This window comes from Myotis myotis, unplaced genomic scaffold, assembly GCF_014108235.1.
Source record: "Myotis myotis isolate mMyoMyo1 unplaced genomic scaffold, mMyoMyo1.p scaffold_m19_p_1, whole genome shotgun sequence".
Taxonomy (NCBI): Eukaryota; Metazoa; Chordata; class Mammalia; order Chiroptera; family Vespertilionidae; genus Myotis; species Myotis myotis.
The window spans coordinates 28,907,907-28,930,206 of record NW_023416313.1 but is presented as its reverse complement, the minus strand read 5'-3'; the positions used below and the strand labels follow the sequence as shown (position 1 = coordinate 28,930,206).

The window sequence follows — 22,300 nt, the reverse complement described above, 5'->3', positions numbered from 1 at the left end:
ATTTTATGTGCCACTCCATCCTTCACTATTTGGTATTCAAATAACACTTCCTTTATTCTCCATCCTTCAGCAGTTAGGTAGGCTGAGTTATTTGGTGGTTATTTTATGTTGTTTTCTGGTCAAACATCACCACAAATTTTAGAGGCTTCAAACAGCTAATATTTATTCCTACTCCATGCTCTATGTTCAGGGATGGTCAGCTAGGAGCTCGGATAGTTGCCATTCTTACTGATGGACCTGCTGAACAGCCACCATTTGCAGTATCACTGGCCACAACCAGATAACAGGGAAGGAGGCAGCCTGAGAACCGGCTCATCCGCCTTCCATTGGAAACGACCCGTGTGTCCCATGCTCGCCTTTCAGTGCTCAGAGCAGGTCCCACTGTCATCACTAATTTCAAGGAGAGCAAGGAAATTCAGCCTTTTCATACACCTAGGCTGGAAACTGGCAATGTATTCTGGGCAGCACTAATGTCTGTCATAAGTCTCTTTTAAAATTTCTCCCTTCCCAAAGAAAGCCTTTAAAGATGATTTATTAACTCCTAATGCAAAAGTTCTCTTAGTCTCATTTCCAGATGAGTGATATGTGGATACTAAATTCCTGGAACTCACACACCAAAAAGGAAGGGAACCTTGTAGCCATATTTTAATCTTGGGTATATGATTAGGAGCACAGCTGGAATCATCTATGTTGTCCTGACTTCGGCTCTCTGGATGTTACAAATATGGCTCTTTTTGTTGTTGTTGTTGTTAATCCTCACCTGAGGATTTTTTTTATTGATTTTTTAGAGAGTGCCCCTACAGGGCCGGGGCTTGAGCCTATAACCAAGCTATGTGACCTTGACCGGAATTGAACCCTAGACCCTTCAGTCTGTGGGCTGACACTCTATCCACTGAGCCAAACCAGCTAAGGCCAAATATGGGTCTCTTTTAAGCAAAACACCCAGCATATGGCAATTTCTTTATTGCAGGCAAACCAGGAACCAATTCAAAAGAGAAAGTCATGAATCAATAAAATACACTTGAGTGGATTTAATAGCATGACTTTATCCCGCGTCCTACACACAGAAACACAGACAGGATGTTCAGGCATTTGCAGTGCAGGCATGCACATCCCACTTGCCTAAATACACATGTCTTATCTGTGTGTACTCTTATAAACAAACTTTTGTTCATTTGCCAAAAGACAGGTGTGTACATCAATGCCGACTTCAAGCTATATGTGAATATTATTGGGAAAGGGAGAGAAAGGGGACAATAGAGAACTAGCAAAATATAAAATGCAGGCCAAACTGGAATAAAAAGGAGGGCATCACATATTAAAAGGAGGGCAGGAGGAAAGAGCAGAAAAGAGAGAATGAGGGGAACTGCATTTATGAAAGAAAAAAAGTAAGGTAACGTAAGAGAATATGGATACATGTGGAGGGTTCTGACCAATTATTCTGCAGAGGTGGGGATCCGAATGTCAGGAAACAGTAGATGGGAACATATAAGAAAAGGTGAGTCAAAAGATTCAATAAATTCAAAAGCAAGGAGTACAACTAAATCTCATTTACTAAATTTCCAGGCAGTGAACTAACAGCTTTCAAAACCTCTAATAATATCCACAAACACTGCGTAGTGTTGTCTATGATCCAGGTGTTGTTCCGTGCATATATATCAACTCACTAAGTATTTACAAACCATATGAGGTAGGGCCTATAATTATCCTTATCCTGCATGTAACAAAACAAAGGCATACGAAGACTAAGGAACTTATCAAACATTGCGAGTAAGCAATAAAACCAGGATTTGAACTTAAGTATTTAGCATTAGAGTCTGAGTGCTTAACCACTACTCTCTGTTGCACCTCATTTCCTCTGAAGAAAGTATGTACATATGAAGGCATGTATTCTCTCATTTATTCATTAGCTTGTTCATTCACACATTGATTCATTTTTCTTGTCATTTATTCCTCAATAATTTCCTGAAAGATTATAGATGTCTGATTCTGTGCTAGGCACTTGGAAAAGAAAGATGATTAAGATGAGGCTCATTGCCTTTAAAGAGCTAGCAGGCTAATAGAGTGAGATAGAAAAGTTAATAAGTTCCATCACATATTCTCGGTTTCATGTTAAATGCCTGCGTTAAGTTCCGCGGGAGTACAAGAGAAGATATGAATTTTTTGTTTGTTTGTTTTTTATGGTAGGGTAAAAAATAGTTTACAGGGCTGAGGTTTGAAGTGTTTACCAGGTAAACAGTATGAAAGCAGCATTCCGGAGGAATGGGGCAGTGAGAACCAAAAGCAGAGACCATGAAACCATTAGGTGCTGAGAGAATGGAAACATTTTCATTTGTAGAGCGCAGAGAGGACAGAATGGTGTTGAGAAAGGAATGCCGATTATGGATGTGCGTGCAGCTGTGAAAAGATGGGCGTGAAAAGAGCAGCGTTGAGGTTGGAGAGATAAACAGGGGTCACATATAAAATGCAAAAGATTTTGCACCTTATACTTTTATCGAGAAGGATTTTAAATTATCCAGTGACATTATCAAATTGGTTTGGAACATTCTTTGTTGGCCCTGGAGAAAAACAAACAAACCGGAGAGAGCTGGGATGGGAGTCGGAGAAACTAGTTAGTAGGCTACTGCTTACTGATACTGCAGTGGCTCAAGTGAAGACAGCTAAGGCCATGGCATCGCCAATGGGGAGAATGGATCAGATAATGGAGCGGGAGGAGGTATTTTCTCAGAAACAGCAAAGTGTGTGTGTGTGTGTGTGTGTGTGTGTGTGTGTGTGTGTGTGTGTGAGTGTAGACTGCTTACTGATACTGCAGTGGCTCAAGTGAAGACAGCTAAGGCCATGGCATCGCCAATGGGGAGAATGGATCAGATAATGGAGCGGGAGGAGGTATTTTCTCAGAAACAGCAAAGTGTGTGTGTGTGTATGTGTGTGAGAGAGTGTGTGTGTGAGTGTAGACTGCTTACTGATACTGCAGTGGTTCAAGTGAAGACAGCTAAGGCTATGGCATCGCCAATGGGGAGAATGGATCAGATAATGGAGCGGGAGGAGGTATTTTCTCAGAAACAGCAAAGTGTGTCTGTGTGTGTGTGTGTGTGTGTGTGTGTGTGTGTGTGTGTGTGAGTGTAGGAGGGCAGGGTATTTAGGAAAATATTTTAGAATGACTCCCAGTTTCAGGATTTTGGTGGGGGATGGTGGTAAGATAGAGTACACTAGAAAAGATATCTTTTGAGGAAAGATAGTGTCTAGATGTCCAGACAGAGCTTGGAGTTACCAGTATATTATCATTGAGCCTGCCCAAGGTCATGGCATTTTTGACTCTGGTATCAAGGCTTCCAATTTGTATTCCAAAGTGTTCAACTCTACGAAGAAACCTGCAATTATTTATTGTAAATCTATGAGCAAGTTACTCCGACAAATACTAAAAGGTCTCTAGCAAGGATACATGATCTACATATTATTATTTAAAAACATTTGATATCGATACATAATTAATTTGCCATAATTGTTCACATTTTCTTAGAAATAATTGGTTTCTATTTTCTCTTTCATGTCTCTCTGACTGCTCATGAAATACTCATGGCCTGATTACATTTTTCATTTTTGACTTCACAATACACATACCCTGTCTTCCACTCAGGCTAGAAGAGCTTTGGTGCTAAAAATAATGCTCTTAGAATAATCCTCCAGTGGGAACCAATCTTATGCCACCTGAGAAGTACATATATGGGCCCAAATCAGATTCTGGACTCCCTCTATCTTCTGATTTTGTTACTATTATTGGATTCTTCTGCATAATTTTGTATGATGAAGTGTTATAATTTTAAAAATTATCCATACAAGATAGATTTTTTTTTTTTCATTTTGAACATAACCATTTCTTGGTCCTAGGAGCTTAAGTGGCTCTTTGTGCCACAGAAACTACTTAATCATGTTCTCAATAATAAGCCACTTAGTGTTATATGGTAATAACTAGATTTGAAAATTATTAATTCAAGTAAAAGCTCCCTATATTGCTATTTTTTCCTTAACCTGCATGTTACTACCTAGTAAAGGTAATATTGCTCTGAAAACAACTTTTTAGAACATATATTGGCCTTCGTCTTCATTTGTTTGAAATTAGCAATGTAGGTTATTTTATGCCTTTCCAAATTGCTGTAAACTCTTTGAGGGTTGGGAACGTGCCCTAATCATCATTATATCCAGAATGGCACCTAACAGATTATCTATAAAAATAGTCAATAAGACTGGTTGAATGCATACACTGCTGTTACTAACAGATTCATACTATCCTGAAAACACCAATATTTTGTCCAGAACATCGATGGTGAGGCTGCACATAAGAAGCCAGATGTTTGGCTATCATGATACAGTGTGTAGTTAAGCATGGAAACTGTGGAGTCATACTGCTTGGGCTCTACTCCTGGCTATACCACTGGGAGACTGTGCGCCTGATGAAGCTTTCCATGCCTCAAGTTTCTCATCAGTGAAAGGGGAATAATAATCTAACTCTTACTTGTGAAACTGAAATGGATATACAAAAGGTATTTGGAATGGGATCTATGTTACTCTACAAAAGAAGACTATAGGTCTATTTTTATTATTTTCATTGCTATGATTATTATTTAAGCTGCCTGCCTCACTGGTAAAAGAGCCACCAATCATAGAGAAGCTTATCCTTAAATGACATTTATAGCTAACTAGTGACCCAGTGCACGAATTTATGCACCAGTGGGGTCCCTTGGCCTGGCCTGTGGGATCAGCTCTCTGACATCCCCTGAGGGGTCCTGGATTGTGAGAGGGTACAGGCCAGGCCGAGGGACCCCACCGATGCATGATTGGGACCAGGGAGGGACGCAGGAGGTTGGCCAGCTGAGGAGGGACCGCCAGAGGGCTCCAGGGCATGTTCAGCCCATCTCGCTCAGTCCCTATCAGCCAGACCCCAGAAGCAAGCTAATCTACAGGTCAGAGCATCTGCCCCCCTGGTGGTCAGTGCACATCATAGTGACTGGTCGACCAGCTGACTGTCTTCCCCCTGGTGGTCAGTGAAGGTCATAATAAGCGGTTGAGTGGCCTTAGCATATCATTAGCATATTTTGCTTTGATTGGTTGAATGGCCAACTGGACACTTAGAATATTAGGCTTTTATTATATAGGATTCTCCAATGAGAGAGCTTGTGGCTTATATTATGAAAATTGTTATTCTTTTAGGAAGCAATTGAATAACCTGGAATTATATCTATAATTTCAGAAAAGGAAGGCAAAAGCATTATTTCTGTATATGTATTTGATGTAAGTAGATTTTAAAGTCTTAGAAACTACCAAGATATCCTGAATGCATTATATATTTGATTTGCAAGTTGGACAAGGATTTGTAAAGTTACTTTATAAACAGAGTTACTTCATTTGAAGAATGTAATGTGCAGAGTTTATCTGAGCTGGTATACATGATATATTTAGCTCTAATGAAATGTGACCTAGATACATTAATACAACAGAGCAGTTTTGGAATTATTTGCTTATAAGGCTAATTACTCCCACTTTCCAGCTGTTTCTTCTTTCAGAATCTTAGAGCCTAGTGGACATGTCAGAGCCATCCATCTAAATTAAACTAACAGGGAAATATGAAGCTTGATCAAGCCATGCTTTAGATTTGAAAATTACAAAATGGATAGTTGCTCCAGGTTTTTTTTTTAATATCTTTGGAGAGGGAGGATTGAAGGGAGGGTGGAAGGGAAAAGAGGAGAGAGGGAGAGGGAGAGGGAGAGGGAGAAGGAGAGGGAGAGGGAGAGGGAGAGGGAGAGGGAGAGGGAGAGGGAGAGGGAGAGGGAGAGAGAGAGGGAGAGGGAGAGGGAGAGAGAGAGAGATGAGAGGTGAGAGAGAACATCAATTGGTTGCCTTCTGTATATGCTCCAATGGGGCATAGAACCCACAATCTAGGCATATGCCCTGACTGGGAATCAATCCTCAACATTTATGTATGTAGGATGATGCTTCCACCAATTGAGACACACTGGCTAGGGCTAGGATTTTGTTTGTTTGCTTGCTTGCTGTTGTTTTAATGATAATTGTGAATATGTGAGAACAAATTTGCACACAAAGCATTCTGAGTAAAAGTACAGGATAACACTTAATTCTGCAAAAAGAGGGTAGTCTATGCTTTAGTTCCTAATTTTTCCTCAGTTTATATTCTCACTTGAATGAATGACTCACATAGGAATGTATCTAAATGTATATAAGTTTATTATATGAAATACATGCTGATATTTCAAAATGTGTAAAAGAGTGAGATGCCATTCTTGTTAAAGTAGGTCTGGTACTTCAAAATATATAAAAATCACTATGATCAAATTTTGTGGTATTAAGACTAAATGCATTTTGTAGAAATGTGTTATATAAATGCTATTCTTATTTAAATCCCTATGCCTATTGCTATTAGTTCAGATATGTGTCTATCTTTCTACAAATATCTGTATATTTGTGTTTGTATGTGTGTATATAATATGCATCTATTACTAGTATATATACATATATACATATTATCTTATAAAACTTAAAGATTCACGAAGTCTCCTAGGTTACATGGAGTAGTAGTTCCTTGGATCATCAATGCCAAGGCCCTATATAGCTGGGCCTGAAGGGGAAGCTCTACAAAATATCTGTTCAAAAACATGAACAGTTTTGTAATGAATATCAAAAATATACAATATTACAACATGTCGGGAAATCGAAATCAGACAAAACCAAGATCCCTCAATTCTCCATATTTCTTTTTATTTTTGATCCTCATATGGAAATGCCCTTAGAGACTCAGGTGTTGGGGATGGGAAATATATGAGCGAACCCTCTCCACCTCTCCCCCCTCCCCAATCTAATTCTTGGGAGAATAATTCAAACAAGTTAAGACAGAAGGCTTTGCACTGCCCTAGCCTGGTCAGGAATGGATTTGTCTGCGGCCAATTAGTTGTCAATTCTTCTACAGGATTGGTTGCCTTAGGACATGCTCAAAAAAAAAAAAAAAAATGTGGGTAGGATGAGCTTAGTCACGACCAACACAGTCTGGCTTTCAAATCACAGGCAGCTCACTGCACTCCATCACAGGGAGGGAGAAGAAAACGAGGCTGCCTCTGTCAGATGTCTGTGGAAGCTGCACACTCCTATGAAAAGTCTGCCTGGACTAGTGACACAGTAAAGCATCAGCATGGAAGCAGCCATAAGCACTCGTAGATGTCCAACTGCCTGCAATCCGCTTTTCTGATTTCCATTCCCTTTAAATCACGGCTAGCCGGCATCAATAACACCACAAAGTATTTTGTGAGCAAAAACAAGGTCATGGTGTTGTAATGCACTGTTTTGTGAGTCACTCTCAAATAAGGGCATATCCAAATGTATAGACTGTTTAAACATACAGGTAAAAAAAAAAAAAAAAAGCCAAAGGTAACAATAATTGAAAACAGCTTGTGAAGTTACATGTAAGCGGATTGTATGGCCACGGAACTGTGTATTTAATAAGGGTGCCAATTGGATAAGGCTAATTTTTTGGGTGTAATTCATTCCAACAGATAAAAATTTTGAGATAAAGCAATTAAACTAAAATCCATAAATTGGCATTAGAATCCAGGGCAAAACTGTAGTGGTAACTATGAGACTAATCTATGATGATATTGACAAAAATTGTGACATTCAGGAAAGATAAGTTTTGTTGGCGCATAGCAATTAAAGTTGGGAAGGAACCATGCACGGCTTAACTTCCATTATCAAAATATAAACAACTTGGCAGTAACCTAAATGGCGAAGTGATAAAGATTTTAAGGAAGATTGACTCACAGAAATGGAAAACAGGAAATACAGTAGCAAGTGAAGTGCTCACACCAAGTAGAAGAAGCTGAGATCCCCTAGCAACTAGGGCCTAGTTGCAAGGTTTTAAATGGCATGCTTTTTATCTTTGTGAATTTCAATTAGACTCTGCAATGGGCAAGCCAGGACGGAAATATTAACCAATGGAGGAGAAAGGGGGTGTTCCATTCTTCACAGAGCATGCACAGAGGAGAGTAAATGTTTGTTTAGGTCAGTGGTCGGCAAATCGTGGCTCGCGAGCCACATGCGGCTCTTTGGCCCCCTGAGTGTGGTTCTTCCTAAGCCTTAGTAGTATCCTAATTAAGTTAATAACAATGTACCTACCTATATAGTTTAAGTTTAAAAAATGTGGCTCTCAAAAGAAATTTCAATCGTTGTACTGTTGATATTTGGCTATGTTGACTGATGAGTTTGCCGACCACTGGTTTAGGTTGTAGTGTATTGAATACATATTTAGAAAGTGGTAATTATTAGGTTAAAAAAGAACAGCTTGAAATATTTACAATGTAAAGGTCTTACCCTCCTCACATCATCTTCAAAGGAAGGCTGAAATGTATGTGGAATAGCAGTGTCTGCTGTTATGAAAACTGTACCATCTAGGAAAAACATCAGAATTTTTGGTTCAAAACTAACGAAATTGAACAGTTTGGCACATATCGACTTCGAATGTAATATGACAGAAACATGTCAGTATACTTATCTTTTTCTCTTTCCTTTGAAAGTGTCCAACGTTTGTAACTACTTCTCGAAGAGATAACAACCACTCTGCTTTGCCTCAGTAGGATGTGCATAACATTCTGTCTTATGTGCCCTACAAAAAGGAAAAAGGAAAATTTCTCTCTCTCTCTCTCTCTCTCTCTCTCTCTCTCTCTCTCTCTCTCTCTCTCTCCTTCAAATTGCACGTTTGGATTTTATCGCCTCAGATTAAATAGAGGAAAAAAGAGACAGAACAAACACCGGATACTGAAAGCGTACCATGGGGGCTGGAATTACAACAGGTCTCCTTTTCCCAGGGAAAAAAAAAAAGCCCTGAGGGGAGAACCTCGCATTCTGCTCTGTTCTGTCCCCCACCCTGGGGAAAAGAATCAAAGCGCTGCAGAAGGAGTAGAAACACTGCTTGTCTAATTTTGCTCGGGCCAGGGGTCGGGGTGGCGGATGTAAACTTTTTAGAGCTGTGGATTGCTTTGCTCACCAGGTAGGGAGGATGCCTGTGGGAAGAGATTGGGGAAGATAGCCGCTGAGAGTGCGCAGGAGGTTTCCCAAGGCGCATACTCTGCACATGGACTTTCCCGAGCAGCTTGAGGGAAGTCTCCAACCCTCAGAGCTTGGCGGTGAAAGCTCCGGTGGATGGCAGGAGTGCGAAGGAATGAATGATGCCTCTCCAGGGCTCAGGGAAATCAGAGAAACTTCCAGCTGTCTGATTCCACGAATGTGCCTTGAACTTGGTCCTGCGTGGAAGCGCTGATGACTAAGTACAGGCGTGATGAGTCCCCTCGCCCTCCAGCGGGAGCGGTACCTCTTTACCTCTCCTCCGCAGCCACGTCGCCCCAGAGCCAAATGTTGGGGGGCTGGCGACAGGGCGCGGCTGCGGGGACCTAGGGACCCACAGACATTGCATGAGCGACGCCTCACCCATACCCACCGGCAGCGCCTGGGAACCTCCTCGGGGAGCCCGGTGGGCCGCCGCGGGGAGCGGTCTGTGGTGGCCGTGGGCACCGCTCCGCCCGCGAGGTGTGGACGCCCGCGAGCAGCGCTCCAGGCGCCCCGAGGCTCCCGCCGCCGCCCGGGGCTGTGCCGCTGCAGGTGCCGGGGGAACGGTTCCCCGGGATCGGGGTGAGGGTGGGGGTCCTCACTTGCCCTGAATCTCGGGTAGCCCTTCTCCCGGGCCTGGCTCCTCCTCCTCCTCCTCCTCTTCCTCCTCCTCCAAGCTGGGGCTCGCGCCCGCCGCTGCCAGCGCGCACCGCGCCGCCTCCGCTCGCACCCCCCCCCCCCCGCCCGCTCCAGCCAACGCTCCCCCCTCCTCCTCTCCCTCCTCCTCCGCCCATCAGCGCCACTACGGACGCCTTCGCCGTCTACTCCGGCGCCGCCGCTGCTCCCCGCGCTCCTCCGGCTCCCACCAGCCCTCCGCTCCAGCTCGCTGGGCTGCTGCAGCCGGTCTCTCGCGCTCTCTTCTCTCTCAAGTTTCCTATCTGCTCAAGATCGGAGCCGAGGGAGGAAAAGCCCCAGGTCTGCTAGTGGTTGCAGGTAAGGTCGCACGCGTTGGTCCCAGCAGGGACCCTTTCCCTGTGCCCCTGCTCCCGGGCATGCCCCAGCTCCCGCACTCTCTCCGGCGCCCCGGGAACCGCGGAGGTTCGGGCCGCCCCCTCCCTCCGAGCCCATCCGTGAAAGAATTCCGGAACCCATCACGAGAAGCGTGTTGGCAAGTGCAATGCGGGCGGAGACCCCCGCGCGGCTGCACGGTCGCCCGGCTCTTTGACAGTCTTCAACTTTGCACGCGGCGCCACGGAGCCTGCCAGCCGGGCTGACCCCGGGCGCCCGGCGCTCCTGCCCGCCTGGTGGTCCTGGGAGCCCCGAGCAGCTGGCAGACGCCGCGTTTCTCAGCGGAGGAGCCTGACCCGGCTGCCTCGCAGACGTGGTCTTTGCCAACTGTGGATGGGCAGGGGGGGCGATGATGGTATTTTATTTTAGAGGGAGCGAAGAAGGGAAGGTGCGAGGACTGCAGCTCACTGTAATGGAAGGAATAACAATCGGAAAAGTGGGCTGGCTGCCCCCCCCCCCCCCCCCCGCCTAACCCCCCACCGCTTTTCTCGCCTTGATCGCGGGGGTGGCCTTGGTGAAGGGGATGGTGGCTTGAAGTGCCCATCTCTCCCCCGCCCCCCCATTTCATTCTCCCCTCCAACCCATACTCTTCTCTAGCTCCTATGTCAATTCAGGGTCCCGTGTGTTATCATTTGAATGTCTCTGTGTGAGCACAAAACAGTGTTTGCTCAGGATGGGCAAAGTGTGATTACTTGATCATCTGCCTGTCAAAAATAAATAAATAATTAATAATAATAATAATAATAATATAATAAATAAGAAAAGAAAAAGAAAAGGAAAGGAAAGAAGTAAGAAGAAAACTCACCAAATACAACCCTCGCTCACCCAGTCATCATACCATACACTCACTCTGCTGGAATAGCCTCCATAGCTTTAAATGCAATTACCGACTGAAATGGCAGTCTTTTGGGGCTATTCGGATGGTGGGGCTGAATTTAATTTTTAGTGTATTTTGGTTTTCTTTCATGGCTTTACCAGAGCTGCAATGAAGATGAAATTGAACATCGACAGCATGCAGTTACTGCTTTTTGTTTTCTTGATGTGGGACCCAATCAGGTGAGACATTTATCGTATTTGACTCTTTTAATTCAGGGTAAAGGTGTGTTGCTTGAATGGCATCAGGGTAGGGGTGGCTTTTGAGAAGCTAGAGTATCTTGAAGTATTATTTCTAATGAAGAAGGATTGTACCAAGAAACTGAACTATGCAGTGGCAGAGATGATAAAAAGTTCACTGCTTCATGCTTTTCGCTATAAATGCAAAAGTGAACAGAAAAATTGTCTTTTAAAAAAAAATCACTGAAGGAAACAATACCCTTTGAATGGCATGTTCTTGCAAGGAACTGATTAAGTTCTATGCATATCATAACACCAAAATGCACTGAGGGAGTCAACAGCTTTCCTTTAAGCCACACAAACCGCACAAACTAAGATGATTTGAGTGTTAACTTAATTTTTCTTCTTTCTTTCTTTCTTACATTCTTTCTTTCTTCCTTTCTGCTTCTCTCTCTCTCTTTTAATGGTCTTGGCTCTTTTAGTCAACACAGAAAACCTAACTGATATGTGAGCCTTAAGCCTCTAGGTGGAGGTAGTATACAACTTCACAATCACAAACAATAAGATAAAAGCTTGATTTATTAATCAACTTTTTACATTATTCATTTGGATAGCTTTTGTTCTTAAAATGGTTACTACCATAAAGAGTACTGATTTTAAACATGCAACTATTTTTTTTGCCTATGTTCTACAAACATGAAATAATTTTTATTGCTTTCAGTAACTTCATCATAGCTATAGTCTTTTCTGATTGTTTATCACCAATGGGCATCTTTTATTTATTGACTTTAGTATGCTTTTAAGATAACAGGGGATGTAAAGTATAAAAGTCATAAAAATGTTCATGTAACCATTCCTTTTTTAAAAAAAAACAAAAACAAAACAACACCCTTATTATATCTCCATTTCCCTTAAAATTTTTCATTTTCCTCTCTAAATAGTTGTCCAAGTATGAAAATATTTTCTAGAATTGAGAAAAATCTCTTTATAAAGCCTTATTTTAATTGGAGAATATCTCATTAACACCTTAATACTGACTTTAGAAAGAAACTGTAACATGTAATTAAAAAAACACTTTTGACTGAAAATCTCTATGTGGAACTTTGGGACTGCTCTCTCAGTGATTGATTTTAAAATTAGCTTAAGGCAATATAGAAGCTTGAGGCTGGAGGATATGAGCTAATTTGCTTACATAATTTAAATATGTTTATCTTCAATTGGTGTTTTAATATTTTTCTGCTTTCAAGACAATATTTTCAGTTGGTTACCAATTTCTGATGTATTGTGACTATTTTTAGCTACTAGCTGTATAATCATTTAAATGCAAATGGACTCTGTCAATGATACTTTACACAATACATCTTGCTCAGCATGCAGATTACATAGAATCTTTTATTTTAAAGGAGTGAACAAAGGAGGTCAATTAATAATCTTTGAAAATCCTCAGCTTAACTGTATTTCTCTTTATAGGTTTTTTGTTCTCTATTTAACCACTAATGCTCATGCCAGTATTTTATTCTATTATATAAAAGATTTTATTTATTTATTTATTTATTTATTTATTTTTGACCAATAATTTAAATCTCTGATTCATTCTGGGAAAAACGGCAGTGCAAAGGGACGTTCTGTTTTATACATCCTTTGCTTCTGCACCAATTTGCTGGATGTCACAAAACCAGGCCTCTGGCTTTCTGATGGACAAATAATGGAGAAAAATCACTGTTTTTAACCCTCTTTCCTGTGATATTTTGAGACCATTTGTTCTTTCCACAAATTTACCACAGGCGGGCTTACAAAAGTAGCTGGGCATTTGAATCTCTGGGGGACCCCTGTCGCTCTCCTCCAAGTCCAGGCAGCAGGTCTCCTCTAAGGCTCTCTGCTGTTCCCTGTGTGCTGTGATCCTTTCAGAGCCCACCTCCACCTCCTGGCTGCACAGGAGCCTGGAACCCAGCCAGCAGAGTTCCCCTGATGTCTATATTGCACTTGGCCATTGGGTGGAGGTATACCCAAAGTAAGGAAATCATCTTGCTTTAAAAGAGAAAAAGACATAAAGAGAAAAAGGAAGACATTCATGAGGAAGATAGAGAAATTTAGTGCCTTGAAGGAAGCAATGTTTTTCTCAATTAATATTCGCATCACTGAAGAACGATTTCAGGGGATCCTTGGATTATTGTAGTTGGAATAACACTATTAATAGTGTCTGCATGTGATAATCTACAATCATAACATATTCTAGGGCAGTAATGGCGAACCTATGACACGCGTGTCAGAGGTGACACGCGGACTCATTTTTTTGGTTGATTTTTCTTTGTTAAATGGCATTTAAATATATAAAATAAATATCAAAAATATCAATCTTTGTTTTACTATGGTTGCAAATATAAAAAAATTTCTATATGTGACGCGGCACCAGAGTTAAGTTAGGGTTTTTCAAAATGCTGACACGCCGAGCCCAAAAGGTTCGCCATCACTGTCCTAGGGAATGGATTTTAGGGGCCGGGGAAGGGATGACACGCACACAATGCTGAGTAGTAGATATCTGGAAGAATTTTGACATCAAACTTTCTAATCATCTGGTATTTAGTATTCATTTTCCATAGCACGTTTACCTTCCCCATAGACATACTGGCATTTATAGAAGTGAAAGAAGAGGAAAATGGGTTGCACTAATAGGGAGCCTTGCAATTCAAATCAAGAAAGAAGAGCATGTTGGTATTTTCGAAACACATATATGTATTTATATATATATATATATATATAATATATCAGTTTGTAAAATTATCTGTTTAGGTTGGTGCTGGCTAACATCCAAGAAGATGGGCCAGAAAACAACATCACCATTTTTACAAGAATTCTAGACAGACTCCTGGATGGTTATGATAATCGGCTTAGACCAGGACTCGGAGGTAAACAGATTTTTACTTTCTTTTGAAACCCTCATGAAATAATGCCTTTAGAAGTTAAGGTCAGTATGTATATTCTGATACATTTTATGTATAAATGCATTTCACGTGTTAAAAAAGACAGTTAATAGAAAATAAGTCCTGACCTTTGGCATGAGTAGCTTTGAAATTAGTTCATTTATAATAGCTAAGTTTTGTAAACTTAAGTGTATGCTAAAGGGTAACATTATTGGGCAGAAATGCTTGTAACATCTTTGGTTTCCCTCACCACATTTTACAGATGCCTGTTTTAATATCAGTACAGATATGTAAAAATGAGCTGCATAAATAATAGTGTCTGAGTTGTATTTCAACACATACTCTTTTTAGGATTCTGTGATGATATTTCTTATGCAGCATGTGGCATTTCTAAAACGCAGCACAGGTTTGGCATTCTTGAAACTTTCAAAGACATTTTCCATATATGTGAGCTGTAGGCCTACATTTATTGGGCTGTGGCACAGCTTGACTTGAAATGTAAACATTCCTTTTTCACCTCAGAAAAACAATCTATTTTTATTCATGAAGGTAAAGAAAATTAGGCTTGGCTAATATGTTAAATTTTAATTATCTTTTAGCATAGCTGGATGATACTAAGGAGATTAGGTGAGAGTAGGGATTCTGAGTCAAAATATTGTTACTCATCCCTTCTAACGTGAGATATTTGCTTTTTTTATTTGAATCCTGCGAAGCACCTTGCATCTTAAGAGAGAAGTGTCATAACCAGAAATATGACACATTGTATCTCCCAGAAATAAGTCAGTTGACTAATCTACACTTAGTTTTCCAAAAGTAAAAAAAAAATGGAAAGGAACAGAATATTTCCTTAGTAATTAATATGTCTAATGCTCATGAATATAAGGTACTACTGTCCATGTTAGCATACATGACCATGTGCTATTGCCAAACATATACAATAGAAATATGACTAGCATAAGGCTTTCACAATTCATGATAGACATTTGAGAGGTAGATTGTACTAAGGCAGATATTTTTCCTAAGCCATAGATTTTATTATTTTTAAGTAAATGATGTGCTATCAAAAATATTTGAGCTAGACCCTGGCTTTTGTCTCTGAGGCTCTAGGAGAAAGAATTACACTGTGGTTGTATGGTGGGTAGTAGAAACGACTTGTTGCAGGACATGGGTGTTGCCATTTATCTCTTTATATTTATTTTGTAGTATTCTGTACATTCATTTTTACTGCCATTGTCAGGACTCAACTATAGATCCCTGTCACCATATTATTTGGGTTAATACAATAGATTAAATGGATCTCCTTGCCTAGTGTTTTTGTTCCCTAAATTTTATCTGCTGTTATACATATTGTAATGTTATTTGTATTCTTTTATTCTTATGGTGCTTTTATATGTCACTCTAGTCTCTCGATTAGATATCTTCCTTGGCTCCCCATTGCCTTCAGTCAATGGCCGTGAGGAGTAGTGGAAAGAACATGGGCCTTGGAGGCCGATAGATCTAGATTGAAGTTTTGGTTCCACCCACACCCAAAGCTAAGCTGTGGCCAGATAGTCTCTGCTTCCTTTTATTTATAGTAGCCATGCTGTATCTCCCTTTTTACTTCATAGGTTTGATGATAGGATCACATAAACAAAAAATATACATAAAGCTGGTGCCACACACTAACAGTTCAACAAGATCTATTCCATCTCTCCTCCCTTAGATATCTAAGTTGCCAATTAAGGTTTTCTACAATCTACTTCTCTGGTCTCATTTTTTTGTTTTCCCTCTCATGTGTTCTGCACTTCAAATGCAGCAATTCATTTTCCCTTGATAATCCAGTCGAGTCTTCTCCCATGGCCTTTGGTCATATTACCTGCCTCTCATTGAAATTATTTTTCCTCATCCTCTCTGATGATCTAAACTTTACCTTTCCTATAAGGACCACCTCAACACTAGTCCTCTTTAGTAAAGATTTTTCATAACTAAATTGAAGCACCCAGATTCAGTTTTCTCTCTCTTGAAATTCTTTAGCAGTTGTTGGCTCTATATCCCATTTGGTACTTATTATGTGCTATCTTGGGTTATTTATTACCTCTGTAGGTGTCTCTTGTTACTTTAACAAGATTGCAAGCTCATTGAGGCAAGATATTGTATCATAAATCCTGTGTGCCTCAGCAACTAAATATTGATTTGCATATTGTGGCCGTAAAATAAATGTTGATGGCTTGATTAACTTTTCTGTGACCAGTTAATCACCTGTAAAATGGAGCTACTCATATCTGGCTGACCATGTTGAAGTGATATGTTGAGCATCATGCTGCAGAATTGTAGTGTTGCTTAGTGAAGGGAACTTAACTTTAGACTGCGGAGATTCAGGAAAAATCCTGGTTCTGGTACTGAACAGTCCTATGACCTTTGAGTACTGAGCCTCTCTGGGTCACATTAGTCCTGTATAGAAAGAGGGTACTGATAGTAATATTCTTAGAGTTTTGATGAATGACGTATGCAAAGAATTTAGCACAGTAACTAGTATAGAGCAGAAAGTTAATAAATAATAACTAAAAGAATTTGAAAAACTTTCCAAATGTACTGTTGTAAATTTAAATTATTATTATGGTTACCTCTGCATCCAAAATTCTTAGCCTGAATGTTCACATGTCATTCCAGATAGAAAGTTCAGGGAAATTACTGTGTCATTATGTCCCAGAAATTAATAAGGGAAAAATGGGCTTGATTCTATTTTAATATATCAAGCTGAGCATCTCTATTGATGAATAATTTGGGTAATTAATCTCAATTATTATTTTCTTTCCTTTGTGAGTTTCATATAAATGAATACACAAGAAAGAGCAATCAGTTTTGGACCAGGAGTTAGAAAAGTTATTCTTTTCACCTGGCTGTGTCACTTACTAGATCTTATCTCGACAAGATACTTAGACATTCTGAGCGCTGGTATTTTCTGTGGGAATGTGGACATAATTGTATTTTATTCTGAGAGAAGGAAGGGAAATTGGGATTCATATATGTAACAAAGGTTATGCAATATATTGAGTGATAAAATTTTAAGATATTTAATGATTAATAATAGGTCTTCCTTAAAAATTAAGTCAGATCCTGCCACTCAACTGCTCAAAACCCTGCAATGGTTTCCACTTCATTCATAATTAAGCCGGGATTTCTTGTGCTGGCCTCCAAGGGCCTGCAGGACCTGCCTCTCTGTTCTCCCTCTGACCTCACCTCACCCAGCTCTCCTTGCTGCTGCTGCTGCTGTTGCTGCAGTCACACTGGCTTCCTTTCTGCTCGCTGAGCGCACCAAGACACTCCTGGGAGCCTTTTCCCTGGATCTCCATTGATCTCACCTTCTCAATGAGACCTATCCTGACCAACCACATAAATACAAGATAATTTCTATCTTTGTTAATTTATGTCAATTGCTTATTTTTGTCTATTTTGCTAGAATATAGGCTATTTGAGGTCAGGGATTTTGGTCCATCTGTTGTTTGGTTCACAAGCATCGGTAAGCACTCCATTGAACATATCTCGAATAAATATTAATTGTATTTATTTATTTAATTTTATTTTAATATGCTACCGGGAAAAGAATCAACTATAGGACTTCTTTTTTTTTTTTTTTGGACTTATTCTTAAAATAAATGGAACGATTGTCATTTAATTATCATATTAGACTTTCACTCTTAATATCAGCATATTTAAGGCCGAATTCTTGGTGAATTGGAATCTTTGTTACACCTATTACTCAGACTCCTGATTTAATCTTAGATGTAATTCTGCCATGAACAAGCTGTGATGTGGGATGATTCATTTATCTGAACTATGACTTCATTTTCTCATCTGTAAAATGGGAGAAGTTCTTACTCTGTTTATATCTCACAGGAATATTGTGGGGCTCACCTAGTAAATTAAAATTCTTAAGAAAGCATAATGTGACGTACACTTGGTAAGTATTATATTGTTAGGAATAGCAGAGTTCTTCAAGGAGAATATCATCTATCCTTTAAAATCATGACCAGAAAATATTGCTATGTCTTGTGCATTTTTTGGTTTACTTCCTTGTGAGCCTGGAAACTTGAGATGGGGTTGCCTTTATATCTTATCTACCAAGACCACACATTCAGATTAGTTAGAATGAATAACTGAATCAATTTTTTTCCCTTTTGTCTTCATTTTAGTCATTGGAGCTAACAATTCATCGTATGGCTCATCTATTTCTATATTCCATAAAAGGCTTTCCAATTGTTAGCTGATGAAAGGAGCAACATTTGTTTTTTGGATGAATTTTATGGGGTCATTGGAAAAATGAATGTGTAGACAGGCCTTGTATATTTTGACAGCTAACATCCACAATGCTAAACAGTGACAACTATTAGAAATGACAAGGCTTGCTATCTAAATTATAGATTCAGTCTGGAAAATCTGGATTGAGTACCATGCTTAATTGCATTTCAAAAGCTGTTTTGAGGAACCTTTTTCTCCCCTCACCCCATTCTCTCATTTTATACTCTGAAACCTTGAAGAACCTTTCAGCTGAAAACCATGAAAAACATGATGTACAATCATAGACTTAGTGGCTGAGGGTGAATTTTCAACTTCACTCTTGGATACTTATCCTTAAGCTATAGGGAGATGTGTGATAGCATGTTCTATGCATTTTACTACTCTCAAATTTATAAAAATAAACTATAGGCTATTCAGTGGCAAAAATAATATAGAAAAATCTGATCTCTTCCAGAACCTAAGAGGAGTCTGACCTCAAAATAACATCTTATTACTCTATAAATAATGGTTAAGATCAATGCTTCTGGATACCAACATCTCTGGATTTCAATTCTGTTGCCACCATATATTAACTACAAGACTTTTAGCATGTTACTCAACCTCTCGCTGCTTTTGCTTCTTTATTTGTACAATGAGAGTAAATTATGTGACATTGGTTTTCTTGGATTTAATTTTTTTAAACATTTTTGTTGATTTCAGAGAGGAAGGGACAGGGAGAGAGAGAGAGAGATAGAAACATCAATGATGTGAGAGAATCATTGATTGGCTGCCTCCTGCACACCCCCAATTGGGGATCAAGCTCGTAACCCAGCATGTGCCCTTGACGGGAATTGAACCCAGGACCTTTCATTCCACAGGCTGACACTTTATCCACTGAGCCAAGTCGGCTAGGGCTGGATTTAATTTTTTAAAATCTAAATCCTTCAGACAGTTTCTGACATGCAGACTAAAACCTCAACACATATTTATATTATCGCTGTTATTGTTGGTCCCATTCCATTACTCCTCTGAATGCAATAAAGGGCATCACCCAATCTTTCACTTAATTTATAACAGCTGTGACAACTAAAAAATGATAAAATTATAGCTCATATAACCCACTTTTAAAGAAAGGAGATGTTTGTCTTTCTTATACAATTAGTTGCATTTGGCAGACACACCTTTGTATATTTATGGAATCTCTGTAAAAAAAAAACCTATCACAAAAGAGGTATGACATATTTAGTGCTTTTTGTAATTATTATCATGACATGTAACAATTTGGCATCATCAATTCACGATAATGAATTTCCCTATAGGAGCAAAGTTATATTTACAGGAAAGAAGCTCATGATAAGACATCAGTGGTGATTTTAGAGACGTAAAACTGGAAGAAGTATATCAACCAGCCTAACCTGGGATGTGCCAGGTACTTCAATGCCAAAAGCTTTGGGTCTTGCAACTCGAGGGTGTATGCCTGATGCTTGCCAGCAACATATGAGGTGAGGGATGGTGGAGGCATCTGGAGGGGTCTTCGATCTCTTAAATAATTAAGGAGGGAGAAGGGGGAAAGTAGGCTGCAGGATGAGCACAAAGGAGGAGATTGAACTGTCAAGAAGTTCTAATCTCAGATGGAGGGAACGTAAAGTCCAGGTATTGGGGACTCAGCTTCTTTGAAAAGCTGTGAGATTTGGGATTCATCTCATTCAGCCACTGTGATTGGGGCTGATGCTCTCCAAGCGGCACGAGAAAGCTAGATTCTGGTCTATCTTCCCATCTGACTTAGATTTCTGGGATTCCTAGAAGTGTTCATGGGATGATAATTTTCAGAATACGCCTCGGCATCGGAAAATTTCAGAGACTTTTTTCACTCTCTACCACCAGATCTTCTCTACTCTCTTGAGTTTGCCTAAAGGTCATGGGAATGCCGCATTTGATTATTTCATGAGTGAGAAAATGGAAATGAGTTAGGGTGATTTCACACAAGGGTGTAAATAGCTTTCAGGAAATGTGTCAGTGACTAATATCAAGTCATTTGTCATTTCCTATTTATTTAAAGTTACTTTGTGGAAAGCATGAAACATGGAAAGCAGAAAGGTGCTCGCTGCCTGAAGTGGGATTCTACCAGGGAGGCTGAAACTCTGGGCATGCCTTCCAAAGTCAGTTCCTTCAATGTTGTCGCCTGGTCTGCGGCTCTCCCTCTGGCACTGAAATAATATGGGCTTCATCACAGTGCATGTTAGGTTACACACACACACACACACACACACACACACAACATGGGAAGTTATGGACATATGTTTGGATCCTTTCTAATATTTCAAGGCAAGACTAAGGAACATGTTAGTGTTTCTGCACACCCTCACTACTGCTGTGTGTTGCTTGCCCACTCCTCATCAGAGAATCTTACGAAGACAGACTTCTTCTGAAATGTTTAGAGTGAGCTAATTTTGCAGAACATTTTCTCAGGTTGTTTTTTTAACTAGATATGTAGCTTGCAATTATTTCACAGGAAAGGCAGAATGAGTACATGGAAGCAATACTATGCCTTATATTGCATGGTGAAATTTATATTCCCAAGTAGCGTCTCTCCAGCAAAACCCAAGTAACCTCATCGAAGTATGTGACCCAGAGAATATTACCTATGTTTTAATGATCTAACACCAAGGCTTTGTTTTTCCCTTAAAACATTTTTGGTTAATAGTAGTTTATTCTCTCAACCATTGCCTCTAGAAAGGTGTTGCCCTCAGTCATAATTTTGAGGGATTGCTGTTTTTTTCTTTTTTTAGGCACAAGCCTCACCCACTGTATGTTGCCCTCTAGCATTTAAACTCAAGTGCAATCAAAGAGTTTCTGTTTTTCCTCCTCTGTAAACATACAGTGGATGAACTGGACCATACGCATGACTGATCCATTTGTGTTAGTATTATTTTTTTATTGCTACAGCTCAGTCATATTGTAGAAATCTATGTTACTAGTGGCGATGGCCAAGTAAACAGCTTGGCCAGTCAGTAATTCATTACTCTTCAATGTATCAACATAGAAGGAGTCAAATGAAATTATTCTAGCTTGCTGTTCCCTAACACATGTCTATTGAAGACTTCCTATGTTCCAGACATTTGTAAGATATAACAACGTAAATGTGTAGTGATGGTCTCCAGGGGATGATCTTCCTTGGAGGGCTGATAAGGTAGATACACTATAATCGTTAATATAACTTGAAACACTAGAACACATTGTCCCATTATAAGAACATACTATTGAAGTTTAGAAAAGTAAGAAATCACTTTTACTTGTACCATATATAGTTCTGTTCCTTATGCAGAGTTCATTTATTCAACTGATTTTTACTAAGGGCCAAGGATTTGCTGGGTCCTACTTTAAATACGATTATGAACAAGAACCAATCATTGCAGAAATTTACATCACACCAGATTTTGGCTCTTTCTGCCTTTTGAGTGTCCTTGACATTAGTTTCTTTTTTTCCCTTCTTAATTAAGAATACTATATAATCATGCTATATTTCTTTTGTTGGACTGTAAGTTTTATCTCAGAAAGGTGGAAGTGATTTCTGGTATATTTACTGCCAGGCTGAGTCATGCTATCTAGGGAACTAAATAGCAATCAGAGAGCATGTCTGGTGTAGGGGTGATGAGAGTGTTTGAGTTGTGTGGCATTCCCAGATGTAAGAAAGTAAGTGTTAATCCCAATGGAAACTTCTGGATACTACTCAGTTCTCTTTTTAAGGGCAACTTATTTTCTGCCCTTCTTAATTTGTTTTCAGCTGCAGATGAGTTAAATAATAACTAGATATGTCCTATGCAATAAAAAAATAAATGACATGAGGTGTAATATAATAAGTATTTGGATTTTTAATATTCCTGATAAAACAGAAT

General features: G+C 39.8%; 1 protein-coding gene across 3 annotated transcripts in view; it reads left to right on the top strand.

Moving 5' to 3' along the window:
* The first annotated feature begins 9,869 nt into the window (after positions 1-9,869).
* Positions 9,870-22,300, top strand: part of GABRA2 (gamma-aminobutyric acid type A receptor subunit alpha2) — a 110,697-nt gene continuing 98,266 nt past the window's right edge. For 2 of the 3 annotated variants that reach the window (XM_036332854.1, XM_036332874.1), the window contains exons 1-3: positions 9,965-10,098; positions 11,152-11,229; positions 14,017-14,132. In XM_036332854.1, the coding sequence (XP_036188747.1) occupies positions 11,159-11,229; positions 14,017-14,132 (187 nt within the window). In that variant the 5' untranslated portion in view covers positions 9,965-10,098; positions 11,152-11,158. Of the gene's footprint in view, positions 10,099-11,151; positions 11,230-14,016; positions 14,133-22,300 lie in introns of all 3 variants that reach the window. The other variant, XM_036332865.1, reaches the window with a different exon arrangement.